Source organism: Dama dama, chromosome 14 (assembly GCF_033118175.1).
Source record: "Dama dama isolate Ldn47 chromosome 14, ASM3311817v1, whole genome shotgun sequence".
NCBI classification, from domain to species: Eukaryota; Metazoa; Chordata; class Mammalia; order Artiodactyla; family Cervidae; genus Dama; species Dama dama.
The window spans coordinates 48,969,197-48,990,914 of record NC_083694.1 but is presented as its reverse complement, the minus strand read 5'-3'; the positions used below and the strand labels follow the sequence as shown (position 1 = coordinate 48,990,914).

The 21,718-nt window shown below is 46.0% G+C and overlaps 1 protein-coding gene across 1 annotated transcript in view; it reads left to right on the top strand.

The window, feature by feature from the left end:
* Positions 1-6,525: 6,525 nt before the first annotated feature.
* The window catches only part of LOC133069307 (chymotrypsin-like elastase family member 2A), an 18,048-nt gene continuing 2,855 nt past the window's right edge, over positions 6,526-21,718 (top strand). Inside the window, exons 1-7 of the mRNA XM_061160694.1 lie at positions 6,526-6,565; positions 6,831-6,919; positions 12,343-12,440; positions 14,187-14,315; positions 16,566-16,702; positions 19,268-19,413; positions 20,584-20,736. Of these exons, the coding sequence (XP_061016677.1) occupies positions 6,526-6,565; positions 6,831-6,919; positions 12,343-12,440; positions 14,187-14,315; positions 16,566-16,702; positions 19,268-19,413; positions 20,584-20,736 (792 nt within the window). The remainder of the gene's footprint in view (positions 6,566-6,830; positions 6,920-12,342; positions 12,441-14,186; positions 14,316-16,565; positions 16,703-19,267; positions 19,414-20,583; positions 20,737-21,718) is intronic.

Below are 21,718 nucleotides of genomic sequence, written 5' to 3'. Positions count from 1 at the left end.
CAGGCTGGTTTGGCCTTGAGGGGGAGCTGCTGGAGGTGCTGGGGTAGGAGGCGATCCCAGGAGGCCACCTGGTGCCTGAGGGGACATGAGCTAAGGACACACCAGAGATTTGCCCACCCCCGGCCACACACACACACACATCTCCTAAGCTGTGAACCACCACACCCTGGTCAAACAGCAATGGCTTCCACATGTAGTCACAGCAGGTCAGAGGTGGGCAAGCTTGCACTGCACTAGACAGGCAGGGAAACTGAAGCCCAGAAAAGGAAAAATCTGGGCCAAGTCACAGGAAGAAATGACCAGTAATACACAAACAAGAGGCTCAGTTCAGGCTCCTTCGGTCCTGAGGCCGCCTGGAGGGCACATGGGGCCAGAAAGGTGAGGGACCCACTGTCCAGTGAGGTGGATCCAAGTGGGGCCCCTGATCCCTGACCACTGTATCCCTAGTTTAGGGCACTCCTGAGGATCGCCAGGGCTCCTAGTCCAGGGCTGATCTAGGAGGGGTGCCCCTACCCCCACCTCTAAAGTCTTCCTAGGAAAACCCTCAACTGTGACTGCCTCTGGTTGGTCCATGAGTAACTTTGGTTCCTGGAGGTGGGGACCATGACCTCCCACAATGCCAAGCTCATTCTCAAAAAATATTTACTCAACAAGCAATGGAGGCTACAAGAAGCCCAGCACCAGCTCAGCCCTGGGAATCCAGGGAGAGTCCAAACAAGACCCCTGCTCTGCAGGAGAGAGACCCATAAACAGATCATTGAGGTCACTGTATAAGTGTGAAGGTAGGAATACAGTCCAGGAGCACAGATAAGGGACACTTAAACCAGTGTCAGTTGGTGAGAGGAGTCCATGACAGCTTCCTAGAGGTGGTGATACCTCAGGCTGAGTCTTCACATTTGAACAAAACGTATCCAAACACAGAAGATGTTGCTGGTTGCTTGACCCAAGGGCCCCCTGGTCCTGCTTGACCTCCTTCTTTTGCAGGTAGATGTGCTAAACATTAATACTATTTGTCCCCAAGTCCCTTACAATTATAATAATGAAGTAATAACTAACACATACTGAATACTTGCTATGTGCCAGGCACTGTTCTACAGGCTTTACATGTATTACCTCACTTAACCCCCAAAACAATCCTAAGACATAGTCTTTTAATATCATCCCCATTTCACAGATGAAAAAACTGAGGCTAGAGATGTTTCATGACTTCCCAAGGTGATTTAACCAGAAGGTGATGGAGCTGGGATCCAGACTTTGTTAATCTGGCTCCAGAGTTCATGCTCTGGATCACCAAGCTCTACTGCCCTGTGATGAATATGAATGTGGATGTGATGCCTGGAGCTAAAGCAGCCATTTTGTGGCCAAGAGAATTACAGAGACATGAGTTCATACATCATCAGGCTGCAGATCTGATGCCAGCAACCATGTTCTGAATATCAATTTTTGTGGGCAAAAATAAATCTGCATTTGTTTTAAACACTGCAGTCAGGTTTTCCATAACTTGCAGCTCAGCACACATCTAACTGATGCTCTTGGGGATATCATAAGAGGTCACTACTTTCCTGGCTAAGGGAAGGGAATAAGCAAAGTCATGGTGACTACTCGGGAGAATCTCAAGGCAGCAATTTCTGCTAGAGCATAAGGCACGGAGCGTGGATAGGGTGACCAATGGTCCTGGTACCATTCAAGAGCTTCACATACTCGATCTCATTTATACAATAATCTTGACAACCTTGATTATTATCCCCCTTTACAGATGAGGTAACTGAGGCTCGGAGGGGGTTTAAAAACTCACCAAAGGTCACACAGCTAGTAATGGGGCACCAGGACTTAAACTCAGGTGGTCTGACTCCAGAGCCTGTGTGACTTAACAACCATGTTATTCTGCCATTAATCCCCGACTCTCAAGGATCCTCTCACACAGATTCCTCTAATGGCCATGCCAGGGAGGGGTGGAGGCTGTGGGTGTGCTGACAATCCTGAGCAAAACTGGCAATTTTGAACTCAAATAGAAACCTGAGGAGAGAGTTATTGCTCACAGGTGTTCACAAAGGCCTTCACCAGCTGTATCAGCTACTTCCGACATAATTAATAGTGCTGCATAACAACCAACCACAAACTCTCAGTAGAATCCAAAGACAGGTATTTATTGCTGACACACTTGGGTTCAGCTGGGAGTCAGTTAGGTGACTTATTTTGACCAACTGCCGATTTTGGCTGGAAACATTCATACATCTAGGGGTCAAGTCTGGGTTTGACTGGGGAAGTTCAGCTCCACGGGGCTCTCATCCTCCTCCCAGGAGGCCATTGCAAAATTGCAAGGCAAATGGCATGGATAAAGTGAGAGGTGAAGAATCAGAGCCATCCTGGAAATCTCTCATACCCTCACATTATCCAAGACACAAATTAATAGCATGAAATATGGCAGAGTAGAAAGGAAGGTATTTATTGGCTAACAAGCAGTGACAGCAGCTGAGTTACCTAACATCTCTGAGACTCAGTTTTCCCATCTGTAAAATGGGCACATCTTCCACCTCCCTTTGGAAGCCAACAGAAGCTTGTGACAGGAGGCGTCATTACTACTACTGACCTCATACCTGGACCCCCAGTGGCACATCTCCCCTCTCCCTTTTATTCCTTAGGAGGGGGAGCTTTATTCCCAGCAGGCCCTGGTGGCCAGTCCCCTAAAACTCACTCATCAAGTAGGAGCACCTATCTGCAAATGTTCACATGGTGATAGGCCAGGGGGCATGTAATGGCAGAGAATAAACACAGAGCATCTTCCCAAAGCACCAATTTCCTATGAAGATTGTGTGGGAAGGAAAAAAATGCACGTTAAGATAAACCCAGCTGTGTGATGAAATAATCTGCAAAATTCAGATCAAGCTTTCCAGGTGAAGAATGAAACTTCCCAGACATTAACTGTTGTGACTGACGCATGCTAGACCCCAGATCATTAATCTACTGAACACCAGAGCCTGAAAAACAAATCTGTTTTGTAAATAAAGTTTTCCTGGAAAACAGCTATGCCTATTGGGCTGCTTTTTGCAATATAACAGCAGAATTGAATAGTTGTAACTGAGACCATATGGCCCATAATCCTAAAACATTTTCTGTCTGGTCATTTGTAGAAACAGGTTGCCAACCCCTGATCTCCTCAGATTCTTTGATGGTAAAGTTTGAATAATTCTGTGATATTCTGATATCTGAGGTCTGCAGGTCTCAGGACTGAAGAGTGAACATTTTATTGCACATTGACAATTCTCAGTGTTCTAAGTGAATAAACCGTTGCTTAATTCTAGCAACAACCCTAAGAGCTGGATAAGATTTTTATTGTTCTATTTGATAGGTGAAAAAATTGAGTTATAGATGAAACGTGCTCTAGCTCAGGTCTTCTCAAATTTTAACAAACAGGGGAATCACTTAGGTATCTTGTTAAACTGCAGATGCTGAATCAGTAGGTGTGGATACATGAGTCTGCATTTCTAACCAGATCCTAAGCTATGCTGGTCCAAATCACTCTGTGAGTAGTGAGGATCCAAACCACAGTCGCTACCCAGAAGCACAGGGCTACAAACCCAAGTCTCTAACCCGTGAGCATTGGATTTCTCAGAGGAAACCTTACAAATGAGTCATAAATCTCATGAAAGTTCATGTCTGCATCTTCATGGCCCCACTGAGACCTCAAGGACATAGCCCAGTTTAAAACTTCACAGATTGCCTGGTTGTCCATCAACATATAAATGGGGACTGAGCCCCAGTGGGAGGAAGTGGGCTATAAAACTCATCTGTTTAAAAAAAAAAAAAAAAAAAAAAACTCATCTGTTCTCCCAGCCTCTATTCCCTCTCCAGAAACCTGGATTATTATTTTGGTGCTGTCCCTCCCCCACACCTCCATCTGGAGCCTGGTGCCCAGATCTAGGGGTAGGACTTGTCCTCCAGGTCCTAAGCCTGTCCAGTCCACACTTGCATCCCCTCTCCCACCACAACCATTGTTTCAGGGATGGTCATGTGACCTGAGGCAGGTCCAATCAGAGAGAGTTACAGGACTTCTGTGGGAAGTACCAGGAAGCTCTCACTCATTCCCTGATGGGTTTGAAGATGAGTGATGTGAGGCTACAGCAGCAAAATGGAGGGAATGGTTTTGCTCTCTAGAATACATTTGACAGTGAGTAGAGACACTTCTGGTTGTCACAACTTGGAGAAGGAGGGAAGAGACTACCGGCATCTAGTGGGTGGGAACCAGGACTGCTGCTAAATATCCTTCAAGGCACAGGATTGTAGTTCACAGGATTCTGGGTCTCAAAACAAAGAACCATCATCCAGAATGTCAATAGCACCATAGTTGAGAAATCCTAGACCAGAGATTCTGTAACCTTCTTGTCCCCATAGGACAACCTGTAGCTCCTACAGGCCATGTAATGGAGCCTGAGAGTGGACTCTCACAGTGAAAAGCAGAGATAAAAGAGAGAGATAAACTGAGTGCTGGGGACATCACCAGAGCCCTGGATCCAGCCGTGCCTGAAACCAGCCCTGCTCCTGGGCTTTTCCACCTTGTGTCCCAGTGAATGACTTTTTGGCTTAAGCCTATTAGATGAAGATTTTTGTCACTTCCAAACCCTCCCAGAAATGTGATGAAATAGGCTGGGCATATGTCTCTCTCTCTCTGTTTCATTCATAAACAGCCCCAGGCCAGAGGATCTGTGTGACTTGCCCAAGGTCACAAAGCAAGCCCATGGCATGCGCCAAACCTGTATTTGCTCAGTGACCTCCTACAGGAAAATCTTATTTTTATAGTAAAATAAACACAGATACATGGAACAGAATGGCATATTCACATTAATTCAAGATAAAATAGGAAACTTCAGAAATAGTTTGTTGTTGTAGTGACTGCTACAGACTACAAACAAGAGCCCAAACTGTTAAAGAAGTTAGGGATGGAGTTGGGACTAGAACCCAGGTATTCTGACATCTAGTGCAATGGGATTCTACACCCCAGGCTCCCTCACCCTCCTCATGATTCTTGGCCAATTACAAATTTTTCTCACCCATATGACAATCCTATAATCCAGGCCTGGATTGTTATTTAGGAAACTCAGGCCCAGGGACTTGTCTGTCCAAGTTATAACACTCAGTTCTGACTCAAAGAGGACTTGAACTCAGGTCTTAACAGTTCGAGTCCACTCTCTGCTTTTCTGACTGGGCAAAAGGTAGAATCTGTGGTCACAGGGCAGGTCTATCTCACCAGAGCCTGGCCTTCCTGGAACTGTGCTCTGACCATAAGCAAGGAGAATGAAGTTTTAAGGAAGAACAAGAACATCCATCAGGAACTCTTGCTCCTTTTTTCCACCCATGCTCCCTGCTACCCACCAAACACAAGGGGCTTATTGCAGTACTAGGAGGACATTTGAAATGCCACGTTCAGCATCCTCAAGAAAAGGAGCTTGGAAATCAGACCAGCTTATGTTAGAATCCCCTTTGTGCCACTTTAGAAGCTGTGTGATCTTGAGCAAGTTCACTTTACCTCTCTGAACCTCAGCTTCTTCATTTGAAATATGAGACCTTTTGCTAGATTTCACAAGACTTAGGTTAGATAAGACATGTGAGTGCATCTGCCATGTATGTTGGGTGAGTGTCAGCCTCCTTTTCTAAGAAGTTCCTGCTTTGACCTCATTTGGAAGTTACTGGAGAAGTACAAACTGCTGTGGTCCTAGAAGGAGATGATAAATACTCTTCAGCCAGCCCGATAAAGCCCTCCGCAGCTGCCCATTCTGAGGCTGCCCAACCCCACATGTTCAGGTCTAGTTTGTGCTTCTCCCATGTAAGCACATTTTTCAAATCCTCACCACATCATTACAAAACAGACTGGGCACCCATTTCTCCCCTTGTTTCATAGACAGGCAGGCCCCAAGCCTTGAGACTTCCATGGCTTACCCCAGGCCACCCAGCAAGCCGAGGTATGGCCTAGAACAGGCTTCCTCAACCTCAGTGCCACTGACAATTGAGGGGGAATCGTTCCTTGTTGTGACAGGCTGTCCTGTGCCTTTTGTGGGATATTTAGCAACATCTCTAGACTCTACCCACTAGATCCAACAGTACCCCATCCCCAGCCATGACAACTAAAAATGTCTCTGGACGTTGCCAATTGTCCCCTTGGTGGATAATACCAGCACTATTGAGAATCACTGGCCTAGAACTGTTTGTTCAGCATGCAACCTAATGTTTTCTATGAAAACACAACTCCAAGGGCCAATATTTTTCTTCTTCTCATAACATATAACATAATCTGTTGAAAGTGGATAGAACCCATATTTCAACATCCACATTTGTTATCTTTTTCCAAGTATTTACAGGGTGTCAATTAGGGAAAATGGAAAAAGAATGTTGGACACAGGCCATTTTTCCATTGGGCTTTGAGAAAATCCCCATATTGAATTTTCCTAGTATATCTCTGCCTGATAAGCCCACTCATAAAACCAGGGCCTTAGCCAGGGCCACACATATAGGACTCCTTACAGACACACCATGATCAGGGCCTTACTGCTGTCTACGCTGGTGGCTGGAGGTAAGCCCTGTCACCCAGAGGCACTTTTCCAGCCTCCTGGTGGAACTGAGGATGGGACCTCCCTGCACCCACTGGGCTCAGTCCTGTGGTTGTAAGAAAGCTGGAGTGAAATTTCAGAAAAGTGCAACAAAGGGTAGGACTCTACAACCTGTAAGGATCCTTCCAGAATAGGGATTCTCTATTTGGGGGTTGGGAATTCAGGAAGTGTGGGGTAAATTGTTTGGGTCACTGCTTCCTGGGTTTACAACCCTTTCTCTTTCTACAGCTCTCAGCTGTGGGGTCCCCACTTACCCACCGCAACTGTCCAGAGTGGTTGGAGGTGAAGATGCGAGGCCCAACAGCTGGCCCTGGCAGGTGAGTCCCGCATACTCTACTTCTTGCCTCCCTGTCCTTACATCCGTAACATCAGCCCTTTACCCTCCACCACAGGGTCTATTGCACTGGCAAAAATGAGGATTGGTGGGGACTCAAAGGGCAGGATGGGGGAATTCCACAATAAAAAATACATTTCTGTGCCCTTGGTCAACCTTGGGGGTGGAAGGAGAGGGGCTTTCTCTAACGTGGATAAAGATCTGCCCTAGCCCACAAACCATCCACACAAATTCACAAATACATTCTTTCTGTTAACCAATCAGATGCTTGCTTACAAATATATTGTTATCTGAGAATCCATTCATCACTCTCTATGCAAATATTCCTTGCTTTCAGGAGCAAATCAGTGCTATTTTATGCAAATTAATTCTTGACTACAGGCAAATCAACGTTACCAATAAAGTAAATGCCTCCTTACCTTGAAACAATTCTAACAATAAGGTGACTAAAAATGCTGGGTGTGGCACAGGCACAAATTACTAGGACCTGTTAGTGGTAGGACTCAGGAAAGAAATATGTGAGGCTTCAGTTCAGTTCAGTTCAGTTGCTCAGTCGTGTCCAACTCTTTGCGACCCCATGAATCGCAGCACGCCAGGCCTCCCTATCCATCACAAACTCCCAGAGTTTATTCAAGCACATGTCCATCGGGTCAGTGATGCCATCCAGCCATCTCATCCTCCATCGTCCCCTTCTCTTCCTGCCCCCAATCCCTCCCAGGATCAGGGTCTTTTCCAATGAGTCAACTCTTCGCATGAGGTGGCCAAAGTACTGGAGTTTCAGCTTCAGCATCAGTCCTTCCAATGAATGCCCAGGACTGATTTCCTTTAGGATGGACTGGTTGGATCTCCTTGCAGTCCAAGGGACTCTCAAGAGTCTTCTCCAACACCACAGTTCAAAAGCATCAACTCTTCAGCGCTCAGCTTTCTTCACAGTCAAACTCTCACATCCACACATGACCACTGGAAAAACCATAGCTTGACTAGACGGACCTTTGTTGGCAAAGTAATGTCTCTGCTTTTTAATATGCTATCTAGGTCGGTCATAACTTTCCTTCCAAGGAGTAAGCATCTTTTAATTTCATGGCTGCAATCACATCTGCAGTGATTTTGGAGCCCAAAAAAATAAAGTCTGACACTGTTTCCACTGTTTCCCCATCTATTTCCCATGAAGTGATGGGACCAGATGCCATGATCTTAGTTTTCTGAATGTTGAGCTTTAAGCCAATTTTTTCACTCTCCTCTTTCACTTTCATCAAGAGGTTCTTTAGTTCCTCTTCACTTTCTGCCATAAGGGTGGTATCATCTGCATATCTGAGATTATTGATATTTCTCCCGGCAATCTTGATTCCAGCTTGTGCTTCATCTAGCCCAGCGTTCTGCTTACACTGACATAAATAAATATAGTAAAGTCTTTCTTATCTGACATGATTGGGATTGAATAATAGGCTCAGTGGTAAAGAATCCTTCTGCCAATGCAAGAGACCTGGGTTTGATCCCTGGGTCAAGAAGATGCCCCAGAGAAGGAAATGGCAACCCACTCCAGTATTCTTACCTGGGAAATCCCAGGGACAGAGGAGCCTGGTGGGGCTACAGTCCATGGGGTTGCAAAGAGTCAGACAAGACTTAGCGACTAAACAAATTGAAAGGTTGGTTATAGATAAATTATTAGAAATCACACATATATCCTTTAAAACTTATTTTAATTGAAAACTTGTAAATACACATTAGGCACCAATCTATCTTGTATAAATCATCCCCACAATATATCATCTGTAATTCCATTTCTTTTTTTTTTTTTCATTTAATTCCATTTATTTAAAGTAGAGTAACTGACTACGAGATACTCAAGAAGCAATCTGACAGCTCTTCCAAATTGTGATGACCTTTTTTTCTCAGTTTTTCAGTTTTTTCATCTATGCTTAATTCACAGCAATGTTTTAAAATTCATGGTTATCTGGTCTCTTCCAAGCACTTACCTTAGTTTCCATGTAAATCACAACTATCTTTTAGAACTCATATTTCATTGATTACATATTTAATTAATATACATAATTACAATATGAGTACAACTGGCATACACAGGTTTGGGAGCAGAAAGGTTGAGTGGGGTGAGTTTACAACATAAGTGAGTGCTCAAAGTGCCCCATGCAGCCATCAGTAGGTTTCATGGAGGGAATGCAACATCCATTCATCTTCCCTTCAATTAGGAGAGCTTCAGTCATAGATAGTGATAGACAATTTGCAATTTATGTATTGGATTGGCCACAAAATTCATTCAGATTTTTCTATAAGATGTTACCAAAAGAAAACCCAAACGAATTTTTTAGCCAACCCAATACTTAGCTCTGTGTATTTTTGCCAGTTCTACTTTTCTCACACTTCCACAATATATTTTTTCTGGGAAGTTGGAAGAGGGGGCCTATACCTCCCACTTAAGTAGAGGTCACCCTTGTGCTGAGAATCAATCAATGCTGCCTACCAAAGTATCTCCTCACCCTCTGGACCATTTGCTCCACCTCTGTACCACTTGCTGACACAAACGTATCCTTGCCTTGGGAACCAATTGATGCTAGTCTTAGAAGAGTCTCACTACACTTCCTGCTTCTGCTTCCCTAGGAGATTTTTTTAATCAGGATGGGTGGGCAGGTCAAGCAGGGTGGGACCGGGGTGAGGCAAACGAGACACTCACTTCGGGGGCAAAAGTTAAGGAAGCGCCACAAAACTCAGTAACCAAAATGAATTTTTAATGCAATATTTTTTTAAAAATCAAACTTTATCATAATGAACAAAATATCAAAATTTTAAACAAAGCCAATATTTTAAACAAATATAATTTGCTCTGCATTGGCTGAGAGGCCTCTTCTGTTCCACACTCATCTCAAGATAATGATTCTAGGTCACAATCCACTAGACACTGGGAAATAAAGTGCTAGATGATTTGAAATTAAAGTAGGGTGTGTAGGACTTCCCTGGTGGCCCAGTGTTTAAAACTCCTCATCTCCACTGTTGGGGGCATGGGTTCTATCTCTGGTCAGGGAACGAAGATGCCACATGCTGCAGGGCATAGCCAAAAAAAAAAAGATAATAATAAAGTAGGGTGTGTAAAGTTTCCACATAGATTCTGGAGCCAGACTATTCATGCTATGCCACACACTGGCTGTACAAGTGAAGCAACTCAATTTACTTTTCTCAGTGAGTAATATTAAAAATATATGGCACCGCTTATGATGTGGACCATGTTGTACAAATTTCTATTCACTGCCTTAGTTTATTCATCTGTAAAGTGGGAATAATGTGCTTCATGAGATTACTGCGATTATGATGTGAGCTTATTTACACTCTGAGCTCAGAACAGTGTCTGGTATATCGTAAGTGTTCAAATTATTAGACATTTAAAGTGTTAGCTATTATGATTATTAATCATCCCAAGAGCCCTAGACAAGCATTATAATCCTCATTTACTAGACAAGGTAACTGGGGCTCAGCAAAGTTATATAATTGCCCAAAGTGACCCAGTTAGCCTGGAGGAAAGTGCAGAGTCAAATTTGGTTTAACCTTTGCTCTTGTGGCCACACTTTGCTGCCCACAAATTATATGTTTACACATTATTTCAAATTTTCACATCAGTAGGATGATTTCCACCTATTTGGAGATTTTGGGGTGGGGCATCCTTTTAGGTATCTTTTTAATTTTGTCTAATTTTAAGCATTGTTTTAAAAAAGACAGTTAATCTAAGTCCCCTTAATGTGAAGCAATCAAGAAAATGTCATGGGGATAATCAGAAATGATGTTTGGAGAAAAGTAGCATCACCCCTGCTTTTCCTCCCCAGGAACCACGGTCAGAGCAGGCAGTGCTCTCTGTCACCCCCCTCCTTTCTATTTGGCCGTGGTAGGGACTCCAAGGGGAAGGAGATGGGACAGCTCCCACAGAGACCCAAATGGTGCCAAATGCAACCACCTTAAATTTCCAATCCATACCTATTAAACTATCAAATCTAAATGGAAACAAGTTTTTCTTTAAAAAAAAAAAGTGGAGGAGTTGTCAGGGGTACACTTAAGTATTTTCATATTCCTATGAGTGGATTTAGTCTTCAAGGAAAAATTGAAGAGCAATGAGGTGACAAGTTCGGCAAGAGAGACCAGACACTTGCCCTGATGATTCCATGTTCATTCATTCACTCATTTTCTGATTAACTCCCTTGTTCAATTTATTAAGGACCCACTATGAGACAGGAACTGTTCTAGGCACCTGGAATATAGCAGTGGAAATAAAATTCACAGAGCTTATGTTAAAGTGGGAGAATGAGACTATGAACAATTGAGTGGGCAAATTCATAACATCAGGTGATGTTAGACACTATGATGAAGAACAAAAACAGGACAAGAGGAAAGAACTGTGTGTGTCCATATGTGTGCATGGATGTGTAAGGATACGCATGTACACTTGTGTGGACATGAGTGTGCATACCCTTAGATAAGTTGGTCACAGAGAACCTCACAGAGAAGGTAACCTTGAGTACAGACCTGCAGGAAGTGAAGGAGAAAGCTATGCTAAGACTTTAGAGAAGATTAGTTCAGAGAGAGGGAATAGCAATTGCAAAGGCTCCGAGGCAGAAATGAGCTTGTTGTGTTTCCAGAACCTCATGGAGTTCAGTGTGGCTGGAGCAGAAAAGGGAATGAGAGCCTGTAAGGTGAGGGTGGTCGTGTAGAACCTTGTAGAGCATTGTACATTTTGGAGGTTACATTGTATGAGAGAGGAAGCCACAGGCAGGTCAGAGCAGAGGAGAAACATAATTAAGCTCACATTTTAAAAGGATCATTCTGCCCACTATTTACAGTGGGTTTGCCATTTACCAAGACAAGAAAACTTAAGGAAAGCACAGATTCGGGGAGTGGATTGGGGGGAGCAAAATTTTGCTTTACACATATTAAACTGGAAGAATATGTCCTGAAGAAATAGCTCCCAAGAAAGGAAAAATCCCAAGTCGCACTGCAGAAAGATTGTCAAAACAATTACTTCCTGGACTTCCCTGGCAGCCCAGTGGTTGAGACTCCCCGCTTCCAATGCAAGGGGCGTGGCTTCCATCCCTGCTTGGGGAACGAAGATCCCACGTGCCCTGCAGCACAGGCAAAACAAAATTTTTTTTAACTAATTACTTCTTAATAGTGTTTTTATTTCCATTTTTGACATTTTGTTCATCATAGATTTTTTTGTGTTGATTTTCTAAAGATTATTAAAATGTTATGTAGCTGGATTACAGAGTTTCTTTGTGCCCCCTTAGATTTTGCACCTGAGGCGAGTGTCTTGCTTGCTCAGCTTCCCCTGCCCCCACTCCCGGGGCTGGGATGCTGCAAAGCAGAGGGCCCGGCCCTTTCAGCTGTGGGATCACCTGTGCTTCTTCCCAGGTCTCCCTGCAGTATAGCTCCAGCGGCCAGTGGCGTCACACCTGCGGAGGGTCACTGATAAAACAAAATTGGGTCCTGACAGCAGCCCACTGCATCAGGTAATTGCTATTCCCCTGTCTCCCCGCCCCGCTCACCCTACTGGCCAGCACTCATCTCTCAGAGTTAGAGCCCAGATGGCCCAAACCACCCCATATAAAGGAGCATCGCACATAACCACTTCCTTGGCCAAGAAATACGCTCTCTTTGATCTGTAGTTCAGTCTGTTGGTCAGTTGCTAGACCCATATATATGACATGGATTGACCGTCCTGTGCAGGGCACTGAGGGGGGACCATGGGGAGGGAGAGACCCATTTTCTGTCCTTTTGGGGCAAACTAGATATAGCCTCTGGATCTGGAACTGGGTTCCCTTGAGCGACTTGAATGACTTCTTCAAGTCTCAATACCATCACTGGCAAAAAAGCAGATAACAATATTTGCAGTAATTGTGGTTTAGCCGCTCAATCGTGTCTGATTCTTTACGACCCCATAGACTGTAGCTTGCCAGGCTCCCCTGTCCAGGGGATTTTCTAGGCACAAATACAGGAGTGGGTTGCCATTTTCTTCTCCAGGGGGTCTTCCCAACCCAGGAACTGAATCCGTGTCTCCTGCATTGGAAGGCAGATTCTTTACCACTAAGCCACCAGGGAAGCATCCATGGGTATTTAGTGTGGATTCAATGAGATGATGCATTAAATGGGCCAGCACAGAACAAGTGCTCAATAAAAGTGAAACTAGCACCATTTTAAAGGCCCACAGGGAAAGGAAAGGCTCTGTGACATCCATTGTTCACCTGTCCTCTTCCTTCCCCACAGCCTCTGCTTAGCTTACCCAGGCTGGCGCTCACTGGAGTTTCCACTGGGCCAGTGAGACACTCTCACTGTCAGGGGTGGGCCCTTCTCTCCACCTAATTTACAAGTTCTGTGAGGTGGTGGGGGAAATCACAGAGGTCTGGGATTCAGGAGTCCTGGTTTTAGCTCTGAGTTGTCACTAAGGAGCTGGAGAGTAAGACTTTGGACCAGTTAGTCCTTCCTAAGCCTCAGGCTGGCTTCCTAGGCGGTTCAAGGGTAAAGAATCCGCCTGCCAAGGCAGGAGACACAGGAGATGCAGGTTTGATTCTTGAGTCAAGAAGATCCCTTGGAGAAGGAAATGGCAACCTACTGCAGTATTCTTGCCTGGAGAATCCCATGGACAGAGGAGCCTGGCGGGCTACAGTCCATTGGGTCACAAAGAGTCAGACACATCTGAGCGACTTCCCCATTTAGAAACAGGAAATGAGGAGTTAAGCTAAAAAAAAATGGCCTTGGGAACTTCCCTGGTGGTCCAGTAGTTAAGACTGTGCTTCATTGCAGGGGGCACAGGTTCGATCCCTAGTCAGGGAAATTCTGCATGCCATATAGCTGTGGCCAAAACAGATAATAAAATTTAAAAATTAAAATAAAAAATTCCCTTTAAGTCAAATGACTATGGTTATCTGTATCCATCTCACTTCCCTTATAGTAATATAGAGCTTATATTATTATAACTTTTATTTTATATTATAGTTTACAGTTGGCATAAGGTAGTTGTAATTACTGTTTTGTTATAGTTAGTATGTTATGTTGTAACTAACCGATTGCCCCAAGGAAAGAAAAGTTCCCAGTGCCAACTAGTGGCTCTTGGAGCAGAAGCTGGTTCAGGTCCGCCAGCACTGTCCAGAGCTGGTCTCTAACCAGTACATTGACTGGGGTGTCCCAGCCCATAGGGCTCAGAGAGAGGAAAGGACAGCCCAGAGCTCACCTTCCGTGCCCGGCCCTCTCTCTCCCAGCTCCTCCAGGACCTACCGCGTGGTGGTGGGCAGGCAGAGTCTCTCCACCGATGAGTCTGGCTCACTGACCGTCGCAGTCTCCAAGTCCGTGATACACGAGAAGTGGAACTCCAATCAGCTCGCCCAAGGGTACGTTCTGTCTGGGTGCACGTGCAGGGTGGGTTGACAGGGACACAGACTGGGGGTGGGCTATCTCACAAAAAAAGTAGGCGCTGTCCCATCCTTTGCTCCTTCTGTAGGGAGGGGGGAGAGGTTCTTGGCCCCAAAGATGCCTGGGCTAGGGTGTGACTGGGGGTGGCAGGGGGGAACCTAGATCTCCTGCCAGTTAAGTCTACAGGGTTCCCGTCCACCCCAGGCACACACTGACCGTGGATTTATTCTATGCCAAACCCTGAGGACACAGAGATGGGTCTACAGGCCCCACGACTGGGAGTGGAATCCAAGAGCAGAGTGGGACATGGTCCTTCCTGCCCTCCTCCACCCTGTGCCTCCTCCCAACAAGATCTTTTAAACACAAAGATTCCCTGATGCCCTGCAAGGGAACCTCGGTAAAAGACACAGGAAGCTAGTCAAGGGTTCAGAGCTCTGCAAAACCCTAGTGATGGTTCCCCGACCAGCAGGGAGACTCTACTTCACCCCTCAACTTCTTAGACGAGCACATGCCACTCCATGCTCACCCTGAGCCTTTGGTGACCATCCGCCCCACCCATGTTCCACATACCACACTGGGTGCTGGACACATAGAGGTGCACAGGCCACCGCAGCAGCTCTCAGGGAGCCCATGGCCAGAAGCGTGGCTGTGAGGCAGTGTGGGGGGTGGTAAGGAGACTGCTGGCTTAGATATGAATAACGACCATGTGGCATTGTTAGCATCTCCCCACCAGGGACAGAAAGTTATCTTCCCTTTTCCTGCTTCCCCATCACCATCCTAGAACCCAGAAGTATCCATCATCTTCTCCCATCCCCCCAAAGCATGTCTGCAGTTCCAGAAGGGCCTTTAGAAAGAAGAACCCCAGCCATCTCTTCAAATTTGCGTACTTTAACCACACACAAGGCCTCTTCTGCAGTTCAAGATGCCACTCTTGAATGACTGCCCAGAAAGCTCACTCACCAAATCTTCTGATGACTCTACGTCACAGCCCAGGAGAGAGCAGAGGATGCCCTGTGGCTGTAACTCTCTATGCTCTTTCATCTGGGCAGCCTGCTGTGGTCCAGCACTGATGATGGCTAAGAAAGGATGCAAGGAGTCCATGAGTCATAAGTCAGTCTCTGCCCCCAAAGGGACTAGTCTACTAGATGGAACACACACAGATAAGACACTGGGAAGCCATAAAATGACACAGAATGTGTCCAGAGAAGCTTTAAGAGATGGGAAGGAGATGGCTGGGCAGAGAGGGGAGAGAGAGATTTTTAGCTACATATGGCCTCTCTGCGTGGCTTTGGCTTCTTCATGGCACAGAGGTTAGGATCCCAGAAAAGAAATCTTGAAAGATCAGATAGAAGCTTCATCTCTTGTCATGACTTAGTCTCAGAAGTCACATGGTGTCACTTCCTAAACATCACAGGCCTCCCATCCCCAGCCAGGAGAAAGAAACTGAGACCCTCAACTCTCAGTGGACAAGGTATCAACATCACATTGCAACGAGCACCACTAGGTGGGAGGTCTTGTTGCAGCCAATCATGGAAAATGTGATCCGCCAATCACTAAAGGTTTCCTAGACAAGGACATGAAACTTAAGGATAAATCTGACAGCAGAGCTCAAGGTGGAAGAGAGAGTGAAGAATAAAGGCAAAAAGTCCTTTCAGTCCGAACATCTGCTATTTTCTAAACCAAACACAGGAAGTACAAGGCCGGCATGGACATCACCAAACAATCATGGATTTATTCCCTTGCTGATCCTGGAAAGAAGCTCAGAGTCCTTGTCAACACAGCCTGCCAGGCAGCCCCAACTAATCCATCAGAGTGGACTTTGCAAGACAGACCTATTTTCCCTCTCTGTTTTAAACAGTCCCCTGAAAGGCCTTTAGGAATTTAGGGCTTCAAGCTCCACCAGGGACAAAATACAGTCCTGGGGGAACTTCTCCAGTGGCCCAGTCATGAAGACTCTGTATTTCACTGTAGGGAGTGTGGGTTCGATCCCGGGTGGAGGAACTAAGATTCCACATGCTGCTGAATGTGGCCAAAATTTTCTTTTAAATGCAATCTTGGGGTTTTACCATAGCTGCTCCCGATCCCTCGTAACCCCAACAGAAGGAAGATTCAGCATCAGTCCGGCCCGGGACGGGGTTCAGTGATCCCTACTGGGGCTCGAATCAGAAATATAACTGGGACAGAACCAATCAACCCTCTGATTATGGTCTGCTTCTTTTCCAACCCAGGAACGACATTGCCCTGCTCAAACTGGCCAGCTCTGTCCCCCTGACTGACAAGATCCAGCTGGGCTGCCTGCCGCCTGCCGGCACCATCCTGCCCAACAACTATGTCTGCTACGTCACTGGCTGGGGAAGACTGCAGAGTAAGTGGGTGCTGGGAGCCCCATGGCTCCCAAGGGAGGGGGGCGATGTCACCCCTGTTCAGTCAGGGGTTTTCTCTCCACTCATCCTCCAAGGAGTCTGAAAGAAGTGCCTGCTGCCTTGGAGAAGGAGGATAGTGTAGACAGATAAGGGCTTCCCAGGTGGTTCAGTGGGTCAAGAATCCACCTGCAATGCAGGAGACGATCCGCAGGAGACAAGCGTTCAAGTCCAGGGTCGGGAAGAGCCCCTGGAGGAGGGCGTGGCAAACACTCCAGTACTCTTGCCTGGAGAGTCCTATGGCAGAGGAGCCTGGTGGGCTACAGGTCATAGGGTCGCATAGAGTTGGACACAACTGAAGTGACTGAGCATGCACTCATGCATGCACATAGATAAGAATTCAGAATGCCTGGGTTCAAATCCCAGTTCCTCCACTCACTTGCTGTGTGGCCACCTGCAGACTGCTTAGCCATCGTCACTGATACCATGACTACATGACATCTGGCATGGAAGTCCCTCCTGTGGCCCAAAGCCAGAGCCTAAAATAGCATTCACTCTCTGACCTCAGGATTCTACAGCTCTACAAAGGTCCCTGGGGTCCTCATCAGAGTCTCCCCTTCCCATCTCAAACCTCACTCGTCATGTGCCACTTGACCTTGCCGCTCACTCTGACCACGTGTGGGTCTCCTTTTGACATAAGCCCTAAGGGTCAGAAATCCAATGACAGTAAGGCACTAAGAAGGAGCAGAGGACCTGCCCTCCTCTTGTGAAATCACCAAAGGTTTGGAAAATTCTAGGAAGGCCCATGCAAATAAGTGGCTGTTTTTTCTCATAACGACAAACCTATGTGACAATTTTTTACAGAGGTACATCGACACACATGCACTCAAATTGATATCACCCTCTTGCCTGGCTTATCTGCAAAAACAAGACCCATGGACACTTAGCAGAAGTGAGAAGTGGAGATGTATCTCTTACTTATTGAGATACAAATTCAGTCACTGGTTCATTTATCAGAAAACACCCAGGCAGAATGTATTCCACTGGAGGCAACAAGAGCCAGGGAAGGGTCCAAGGGCTTGATTTTATTCCCAGCTATGTTGGCCACTAGCTGTGTAAACTCGGGCAAGCCATGTTGGAGCCTCACTTTCCTCCTCTGTAAAATGGAAATACAGTTGGTGAACATTAAAAGAGATGGGAAAATGCCCATATACTTACAAAATGTAACACAGGTTAGAATAGAGTTAATTAGAGTGCTCTTGGGAAAACTGATTAACTTCTCTTGGCTTCAGTATCACACCTGTCAAAATAGGAATAAATATCTATCATGAGGATTAGCATAGTATTTGAAAAGCCTAATAAAATGCAAGTGAAGAATACTATTAAGCCTGGCCATTAGTAGCAGTGGTGATAGTAACGAAAGTGTGATGGCAGTGTCATTGGGAACAATTAGGAAAGCTCTACTTTCAACACATTCAAATATTTTTCCCAACCTGGGGCTCCAAATGCCAGCAGGCTCATTGTCATATTTAAGGTAAGTGGTAGAAATCCATGGAGCCAACTCAGTCAAAAGGGGAGTTTGTTATAAGGATTTAAGAGATTCAGTGTTCACCTTCAGCCACGAAATTATAAAAAAATGCTTACTCCTTGGAGGAAAAGCTTTGACAAACCTAAATAGTGTATTAAAAAGCAGAGACATCACTTTGCTGACAAAGGTTCATACGGTCAAAGCTATGGTTCTTCCAGTAGTCATGAACAGATGTGAGAGTTGAACCACAAAGAAGGCTGAGAGACAAAGAACTGAAGCTTTTGAACTGTGGTGCTGGAGAAGATGTTTGAGAGTCCCTTGGACAGCAAGGAGATCAAACCAGTCAATCCTAAAGGAAATCAACCCTGAATTTTCCTTGGAAGGACTGATGCTGAAGCTGAAGTTCCAATACTTTGAACTCCTGATGCAAAGAGCAGACTCACGGCAAAAGACCCTGATGTGGGGAAAGATTGAGGGCAGAAGGAAAAGGTGGTGACAGAAGATGAGATAGATGGATGGCATCATCAACACAATGGACACAAGTTTAACCAAACTCTGGGAGATAGTGAAGGACAGGCAAGCCTGGCATGCTGCATTCCATGGGGTTCTCAAAGAGTCAGACGCAACTAAATGACTGAACAACGAGAGACTCAGTCAAGGGCAGAGAGAGCCAGGCTTAACGAACAGAAGAAAATTGGACACTGAAAGATTGTTAGAAACTCAGGAAACACTCTCTCAGAATTTCTCTTCCTCATGGGTCTATTTCGTCCTTCTCTCCCTAGAAGAAAATGGTGGCCACTACCAACAACTCCCAGATTTATATCCTCTCTGGCTGGGATTTCTTAGTCCCAACCCCAAATTCCCAGGAAAAGGAGCTTAGCTGGAGACAGGTGTTCACCCCTGCACCAATCAGCAGTGACCAATCAACTGTGAGGATACAGTGTAGGGATGGAGGGAAGTAAGAGGGACCAGAGAAAAAGGGGCATCCCCTACTTGCTTTTTCCCTTTGTCCCTATAACACCTTCTCTCTTGTCTCATGCAGCCAACGGAGCTCTTCCTGACATCCTGCAGCAGGGTGAGCTACTGGTTGTGGACTACGCCACATGCTCCCAACCTAGTTGGTGGGGCAGCACTGTGAAGACCAATATGATCTGTGCTGGGGGTGACGGCGTGACCTCCAGCTGCAATGTGAGTCCAGGAAGTCACCCCCTCCCAACAAAATGGAGCTGAAGGTGGGGAGAGTCTGTCGGGGTCCTAGACTCCATCCTCCCACCTGCCGGCAGAAGTGCTGGGAAGCAGCTTCACATGGTTGAGACCCTGACCTTTGCCCTTGCAGTCTCCAGAAAAGATGTTTTGAGATTCTCCTTGTAATAGTGTCTACCCTCTCACTGCTGGAAAGTCCTGCCTTGAGTTCCATTGAGGTCTCTCATTACTGTCATCAATCTTATTCTTTCCCTCTTTGTCGGAAGAGAGACAAGGGGACCTATTTGCTGAGTCAGGACCTTTCTGAGATGATTTCAAGTTTATCTGTTGAATTAACCCCATTCATGACTGTCGCTTCAGGATAGCTACCACACAGACTTTCTAGACACACCATCTTAACCAAACAGACTTGCTATGTGGTAGACTTTGCAGCCGAGTGAGCACAGAGCGGGAAGGAGCCTCCTGTGTCCTTCAGATCACACTGGAGACCTCCACTTTCTGCCCATGCAGACCGGCTCCCAGGAAACTCCCTCAGTGGGCAGAAACTCCCGATGGTGGTGGAGTGCATGAATTTCTAACTCAGGGACACATCTCAGCTCCTTCACTTACTGCCTGCACAACCTCAGACTGAGGGGGTTTGCTTTTATCTTCAGTGAAATGGTGTGTGTGTTTGCCACTCAGTTGTGTCCAACTCTTTGTGACCCCATGGACTATAGCCCTCCAGGCTTCTCTGTCCATGGAATCTCCAGGCAAGAGTACTGGGGTGGGTTGCCATTCCCTTCTCCAGGCGATCTTCCTGACCCAGGGATCAAACCCAGGTCTCTTCCACTGCAGGCAGATTCTTTACCATCTGAGCCACCAGGTAGCAATACTTACCTCGTAGATTTTTGTGAAGATGAAATGGAATAAGGCCTATAAAGTGCTCACACCATTCCAGGCACCCAGAAAGAGCAAGGGCTAGCGCCTATCAGTATTATGGTGCCATCTTGAGCTGTGACTGCGAGGGTTGGCCTCAGGGGACTTGGCGACCCACATGGAACAATATAAATACACTGCCGAGGTGTAAAACAAGGGCTCTGAAGAGCAGCCCCTGCCCCTCCCATCCCCCTGCCCAAGCCCCCAGGCCCCTCCTGACACAACTCTGTTCTTCCCCAGGGGGACTCCGGTGGGCCACTGAACTGCCAGGCAGATAACGGCCAGTGGCAGGTGCATGGCATAGTCAGCTTCGGGTCCTCCCTCGGCTGCAACTACTACCGCAAGCCCTCCGTCTTCACACGGGTCTCCAACTACAATGACTGGATCAATTCGGTAAGAACTGGACAAGCCGTCAGCCCCGAAGGCCCTGCCCTGCTCCGGCCCAATAAGGGTCATGCCCACCTAAGTTCTAAGAATCCCCTCCCTCCTCCTGAGAGCTAGAAACTGCAGACTTGGGCAACCTCCACAGGGCTCCCCATGGGCCTTGACAGCTTCTGTGTAAGTTGAGTGAAAAGGCACATAGAGGATGACTTTGTCCAAAGAGGTTGAAAATAAAGATTACTCCTCCAGCATTAAGAGCAGTTTTCCTAGGATTCATGGAGTATTTTACTTTTCTTTATCTACATTAAGCCCAGACCCCACTGCCCAATGCTACATTTATCTGCAAAGCCCAAAACCCAATCATCTGAGTCCCCCACAGACTTAATTATTGGAAACTAGTCCTAAAGAGCAGTGTTAAACCTTAATGACCCTGATTAAGTGATACATAAGAATTAGTTACCTCCACTGTAAATTTACATTTAATTTTACGTAGAACCTATGATGTAAAATATCATTGCAACTTTCTTAGATAATTACAGGAGAGGTAAGAGATTTTCAGAGGCAAAAGACTTCTTCTTGAATTCAGGAAAAGAAAACCAAAAAAGCTGAATCACATGTTCTGGGGTTACATGTGTGCTGTGCTGTGCTTAGTCACTCAGTAGTGTCTGGCTCTTTGTGACCCCATGGACTGTAGCCCACCAGGCTCCTCTGTCCATGGGGATTCCCCAGGCAAGAATACTGGAGTGGGTTTCCATGCCCTCCTCCAGGGTATCCTCCCAACCCAGGGATTGAACACAAGTTTCCTGCACTGCAGGCAGATTCTTTACCATCTGAGCCACCCGGGAAGCCTTGGTTATATATTCAAAAAGCCATATCTGTGTTAATGGGGAAAGGTCTATTATAGGTTATTTTATAGCCCAAAGTAACAAGACTAATATATGTTATTTTATTAGCTGGTAGATAAAATTTTTATAAATGTAATCAATGCTTGTTT